Genomic DNA, 7,324 nt, shown 5'->3' with positions numbered 1-7,324 from the left:
AATATTTTAGGTATTGAATTCTTATCATTAAGTTTATTTCCTTAGGCTTTTCTTATTGGGCTGATGAAACAACTTGTTTTATAAGTTATTTTTTTTTTTGTAGCTGTAGTTTTTAAACATCAGGTGTGAATATAAGGCATAAATTAAAACTTTATTTACCTGTAAATGAGTCATATGAATCAATCCGCGTCATCGGCCTCCCTCAAGGAGTTTTCATGACCATTACACTTCCTGGTTCGTTGATACCTAATAGGAGACCCTTAATATTGTAAATACATTTACTTTTTTTTACTGTTAATATTTAAGTCAGTAATATTTTGAAACTAAATGGAATCTGAAGATAGATCTTTAACATTTTTAAAGTTAAAAAAAACTTGTTTTATGTATTTGAACCCGCAAAACACACAAACAATTGGTTTTATCATCCCTAAAATGGTCTAAATAATATTAAGTAGAGTACAAATTATCAATTTAATCGTTTCAATATACTATTTTATGTTTGTATTAATATTGTATATTATTTTTAGTGACTTATTGTATAAAAAAAATAAAAAAACCGATGAACGGGGTGTGAAAATAAGTGATGTACCAGTAACCTTAGTTAAATTAATTCATAAATATATTTATACTGGACGAATAGATTTAAGTGTTTTAGAGGTAAGGAATTATCAAAACAGATTAGCGTTTATTAAATGACACAAGTATAATATTTATTAGCGTTGTGTGATCGTTTAGCCGATAGTATATGTTTAATCTGTTACAATAAACTATGTGTCTAATTGAAAAAAATATTTATGAAGCAAAATAAAACACATTTTTTATTTTATTTTTTTCAGGGTTTAGAGGATTGTAATCTGCCTATTTTACGAGGTGTAAACAGTTATTTTTGGAATATTGTTACCGAAAACTTGTGTAACAAAATGAGTAGGTTAAATATTATATCTAATAGGTAATACAAACAAAATTAATAAAAAGTGAATATAATCGATATCAGAAAATTTGCCATAGTTTGGGTAGATATAAGAAATTTTGCTGAACAACATGCTTTACTAAAAGTTAAGTTGGCCCAACTAGAAATATAGTGTTTTTTTTTCCTAAGCTTTTACAGGCCTTTAAGGCCCATCGCCGCAACGACGTTGGGTTTCTATTTAGTTATTAAACCAATTATTCCTTCAGACCTCCTAAAGTGTTCTTTATAAAGATTATCCAATTCTTCGTTGTTTCTTATTTCATACTCTCCATCGTTATTTCTCTTTGAACCGAAGATTTTCATAAATATTTTTCTTTCAAATACTTCTTTTCATCTGATTTTGCCGTGGCCCATGTACTACATTCATATAGATCAATAGAGTCCTTATAGTAAACACCGTAATTTTAGTTGGACCAACTATGCATTTTTTTCTGTGTAATTAAAAACTGATAGATCTTGAAATATATTAGAAAAGAAAATTAATAAAAAATGTTAATACATACTTTAAAGTAATACGAACTAAAATGATTTCTAAATAAAATTAACGATCCTTAACTATTGAAAACACCTTACAAACACATCTATAACATTAAATGTTTTACTAATAGTATTATGTACTAATCTTAAAGGTTATATCATGCGACCTTCGTCTTCCAAATCACAGAGTAACCAGGAAATTGATCACACTCACATATTGGTCAGTGATATGAGCAACCTCTATGTAAGCGGCAGGTAAGTAGTATTAAATTTGTACCTATTAATTTTAGTATTTTCAAAATTTCATCACGTTTATCTTCTATACAGTTTTAATTTAATTAATCTATAATTGTAATTTGAGTTGGAATTTAAGTAGGTAGTACACCAAGTTGCCAAATATAATTTGACTGTATACTTTTATTATTAATATTTATTCTTATTAATGCTATCAAGGAAGCAATATTGAAAAATGTATTTGACAGACCGGTTAAAATAAATACTGTTACCTTCTCCCCCTCCCCCATCTATATTTATTTATCAATTTTTTAGTGCCAACTATCTCATTTAGAATATATAAACAGTATATTATTGCTTATATCATATCTGCATTATTAACTAAGTTCAATACTTATTTCAGTTTTTCAGATGTTACTTTGGTTGTAGAAAAGGAACAATTGTCCGCTCATCGTTTTCTATTAGCCTCACGCAGCAAATATTTTAGGTAATTCATTCTTGTCATTGTGTATATTTCCTTTGGTCTTTCTTGGACGGGTGATAATTATTTATTTTCTTATTTTTTTTTTTTTATCTGTAGTAATTCTTGTACATAAGTTTTCAAAATTATGATCAAATTGAATCTTTATATACTTGTATATGAGTCCTTAGACGTTTAAACGGTTCATCGGCCTCAACCAGAGGAATTTTCATGTTTATTGTTTCATAGCAGTTTATATTTCCCTGTTTATTGTGACCTAAAATAAGACACCTATTTTTTTATATACTTCGCTTATTTTTAACACTGCTACCGCCTGGTATATTTTGAAATGGAATATGTCGATAGATGTATTTTAAAATTGAAACATAATCTGATTCATTTATTTGGAATCTCATTGGTTTCATCATTCCAATAACGGTATAATTAATAGTAGAGTATAATTATCTCACTTAATCCTAAAATGGGTATCGTTTTTACTCCATTATTTTATGTTTATATTAATATTATGTATTATTTTTAGTGGTTTATTGTATGGAGGTAATAGAGAAACTTATGATTTGAATGTGCCGATAAGTGACGTACCAGTAACATTATTTAAAATACTTGTTAAATATATTTATACTGGCAAAATAAATAATTTAAATAATCTAAAGGTAACGAATAATCGACATAATTTTGCGTTTATTTAGAGGAACCAATATAATTTTTATTAGGGCTGTGGGATCGTTCGGCCCATAGCATGTGTTTGATCTGTGAAATTAAATTATGTGTTCAATCGAACAAATGTTAATGAAAAAATATTAAATACATTTGTTGATTCTTTATTTTTAAGGTTGAAGAGCTTTTCGAATTACATAGGATTGCGGATTTTTTTGGTGTATTAAACTTAAACCACTCACTGTACGAGTATTTGCAAAGAAGGATTAATCTACAAAATGTATGTTCGTTCCTTGTTCTGTCACAAATTTATCAATACAAAGAGCTTGAAGACGAATCGCTCGACTTTATCGACAACAACGCTTTGGATGTATTGCGATCTGAAAATTTTTTGGCTTTGTCATCTGTAATGATATTTTTATAAACAAAAAAATCATAATTCTCGTGTTAGGTGCGATGTTAAAAAAATGTTTTCATTTTTAGGAAGCTCTTCTAGGAATTCTAAATCGAGACACATTTTATTCTAACGAATTTTATATATTTAATGAGGTATGTCGTTGGATTACTGAGAACGAAGACAACCTGGATCGAGATAGTAAAATTGAAGTTTTATCGGCCGTCAGATATCATTTAATGAGTGATAAAGAACTGGCTGATGCTAAGGAATCAAAATTGGTTACTCCGGATATTATTTTAGATGCTATAGAATTTAGAAACACGTTGTCAACAGATAAGCCTCAGTTTCGGGGGCAGCTAAGTATGCTGTTCACAATTATTTGTATTTCACAAATCAGTGTTGGTTTCGATTTTTTTAAAAATTTTTAGAACCCGATGTGAGTCTTACTTTTGAGTCTCGGAGATCTCCGGGTATCAATGTGGATCTTATTGATCAGTCTGATGATTTTTCGGATCGATATAACTATGACGGTACTAATATGATAAAGTTAAATACTCCATCATTTATGAACTATATTGAAATATCGTTATGGGATGAAGTTAAGGTTGACAAACTAAAGTATGTTTTAAACTTTTAAATATTTTTAATTGAAATGGCCATTATGATTGAAACTTGGTTGAATGTTGAAATATCAGATGACGAATTAGGATTTTTTAATTATAATGTGTACAGAGTTGATCGGAGTGATAAAACAAATGTAGAATGGGAGGTGGGGTTGCAATTTGTGTTCGCAAGGAATTGATTTCAGAACTTTTAACTATAATTGAAATAGCCAAAATTAAAAAAAACAATCTTTGAAAATATTTTTCAACACATTAGTGACTTAGATTCATAATTGCTTTTATTTATGCACAAACATTTTTATTTGTTGAGAATAATTTTAATTTTAAGTAAATATATCATTTTGATCAATGATTGAAAAATAACATTCTGTTCTTATTGTTTATTAAAAATTGTTTGTTCATAACTTGTATTTATTAGCGACAATTTTTTCAAAACTCTGTTCCTAATATTTAGTTTATATATTTTTATTTATTTTAATCAATACGCTACATAATATTCGAATTATTCAATGTTTTAGATGTTACTCATATTACGTTGAAGTTTCAGTGGATCTGATAAACTGGACACGTGTTTTAGATTATTCAAATTATAATTGTCGATCAATTCAATTTTTGTGGTTTGTTCCATGCATAGTTCGGTATATACGCATTGTTGAAACTAAAAGTACTGCTAATGCGACTTTCCAAATTTGGCTTGTCAAATACAGTACAGAAGCTATGGCGGATATCGCAAATGGATTTGTCAGTAAGAATACCAATGAAAAAACTAAAATTTCATAGAAAAACAACTATAAATTTGTATAAAAAGTGGTTCTTTTATCAGAAACCACTTAATATCTCATAGGGTTTAATAAAAATTACAATTTTTATTTCATATTGTTTTTATACAATGTGATCTCAATTTTTAACAATTTTTGTTTGTTTTTAAGCCCCTCCCAACTCAGTTTTTTGATAGCAACTTTTGAAACTTAAATGCTAACGTATATATTTTACTCCTTATGGAGTTAGAAAGTTTGGTTGGGAGAGGAAGAGTACTTGAGAATTTTCCGCATATAAAAATAATACTACACTCCATCTTTCCTCCTGCCCTTAACTAAAAAATTCAATAACTTCAAAAATGTATAGAACATTATTCACAACTTAAAAAGTTAATAAAATATATACGTTACTGTTTAGGTATCAAAAGTTGCTTCACCCTGTATATATATATTTGTCTAATTTATTCATTTCAATAAAGTTCCTAAGGGCAAGTATAATGTCGCTCCAAATTATTTTGACGCAATGGTAATCGAAGGTCAAAATAATGATAATAGTACGCTATTAAGTATATACTATAAAGACAAAGCTAGAAATGACTGCTACACATGGCATCGGCTGGGATCTAGTGGTATAGTGGTTCATCTTACACAACCATTTATACTTAGTTCAATGAGGTAATAGTAAAAATGTCATTCAATATTTCTAGAAATCATTTCACTTTATTGGACAGGCCCACATAAACCTTATTTCGACAATCTTTTTTATCGTTTCTAATTGTTGAAATAAGTTTTTTATTACATAAAAAATAAATCGAATTATCTTACTCGTACACAATCATTAATCATCAGAATAATGTTTAATTAAATGTTTTGTCTTTTCGATAAAAACCTTGATGTGATTGATAATTTTGTTTTGCTTTTTTTTCACCATCCGGTGAAATAAAACTAAAACAAAGTAGAAAATGGTGAAACAAAAGTTTTTTTTGACTAATTATCTGTTATTCATGACTTTAAGTCATTATAAAACTAAGATAATATTATTATCGCCATAATTGATAGGTTGCTGCTTTGGGGCGGCAATACACAAACCTACACCTATACTGTTGAAAGTTCGCTCGATAATCAGAATTGGCAAATGCTCGTAGACAACACTGAGGAGCCGAAACGATCTTGGCAAATGTTGAAATTTGACCCCACGCCGATGCTCTACATTCGTATTACTGGCTTTAAAAGTTCAGCAGGCACTGTTAGTACTATTGATGTATTTGTTTTTCTAAAATTATTATAACACTTTTCTGTTGTAGAATTTTCGTTGTGTATATTTGGAGGCTCCCAATCAAGAAATATAACATTTCAACGTTGAAAACGATTGTACGGTAAGTAATACTATAATGTGTATGATTTTTTATTATCATTTTGGCGAAAACTGAGAGAGAACTTCTATTTTCAGAAAAACAATGAAACAGTCGTTTAATCCAAATTCTAATTAAAATCGGTTTTAGGTTCGTTACACGCTTACCGTGAAACAAAAATAGCATTATCATTTGATAATATCATTACGATGTGATATATTTCTTATTTATATACATTTTTTTTGGTTTTGATTGTTAATGTAATTTAATTTTTAGGATATTCGCATTGTGTAAAAATATATTGTATAATTCTTTATAATAAATGTAATTATTATGGGACTCTATATTAAGCCAACTATTTTATTTATGTTTTGTCCTTACTAAGCCCTGTTAAATTTTAGGAATCCCTGAATATTTAATACTCGATCAAACCTTGAGGATGGAGATGGAGATGTTAATTTTTTAAAATGATGTGTTGTTTAACAACAAACTTAAATGAATGGTTAAATTGATTCAACATAACTAACCAAGTGAATGTTTTGTCAATAAATCGATTAAGGGCAAATAATAAAAAACTTTTGGCCATAAAAATAAAAAAAAACTCACTCTTCTTATTTATTACCAATATTATAAATTGAATATTTATAGGGTGACGCATCATATTATAATTAATTATTACTTTTTATTATATTTCCATAAAGATGTTGTTATAGCATTTGCCATTAGCATGTGGCATTAGTACATTAGTAGCTATCACTAAACTATTAATCAAAGCTTAACATCGAAACACCTTGCTATATTTATTATTTTAAATAAATTCCAACTAGTATTTACAATTAGCTTTCGGCTATTTCAGAAAATGGATTCACGTAAATGGGATTTATCCATAGCATTTATATAGGAGAGATGCCTTGACATTTGATAATTTGAACTGCATTCATTAAAATGTAATTGCAGTTATAAAAGTTTTTGTGTTGAGCTTTTTGCTGCACTCGATTGGTCCCATACTGATTTTATACAGATCCTTAATTTACAGTTGTGTGAAATGTAAATTTATGTACCTCACATATGGTATCTCAATTTTTGAAGTATGATATCTAATCGTATGGTTATTACAACGTACTAGCTTTCCGATCTACTTCTAGAAGATATACTGAATTGTCCTAATATTATTTTTAAATTGGTATTGATAATATAACATAAAACATATACTGAAAAAATTTAATATAAAACTTATGTATAAGACTACACACCCCTACACACTAAGCTATAGAGTATGGTTCATAATATAAAAAAGTAATTGTAAAAACGAAATTTAAGTATGATCAACAAGACTGAAGTTAAGTTCAATCTGTATTTGATGTTGGACAGCACA

General features: G+C 28.1%; 1 protein-coding gene across 1 annotated transcript; it reads left to right on the top strand.

Moving 5' to 3' along the window:
• Positions 1 to 1,607: 1,607 nt before the first annotated feature.
• LOC126844118 (BTB/POZ domain-containing protein 9-like) lies at positions 1,608 to 3,834 on the top strand (the record flags this gene model as incomplete). Its single annotated transcript, XM_050581989.1, has 4 exons — positions 1,608 to 1,702; positions 3,084 to 3,225; positions 3,303 to 3,576; positions 3,645 to 3,834. Coding segments are annotated over exons 1-4 (701 nt in total), but the record flags the coding sequence as incomplete, so codon positions are not given.
• Between the last annotated feature and the right edge of the window lie 3,490 nt (positions 3,835 to 7,324).

This window comes from Adelges cooleyi, unplaced genomic scaffold, assembly GCF_023614345.1.
Source record: "Adelges cooleyi isolate 19-005CV unplaced genomic scaffold, UGA_ACOO_1.1 ACOO_flye_CR_arks_rails_tigmint_CR_PRNA_636, whole genome shotgun sequence".
Taxonomy (NCBI): Eukaryota; Metazoa; Arthropoda; class Insecta; order Hemiptera; family Adelgidae; genus Adelges; species Adelges cooleyi.
This window is presented reverse-complemented; position numbering and strand designations above follow the sequence as displayed.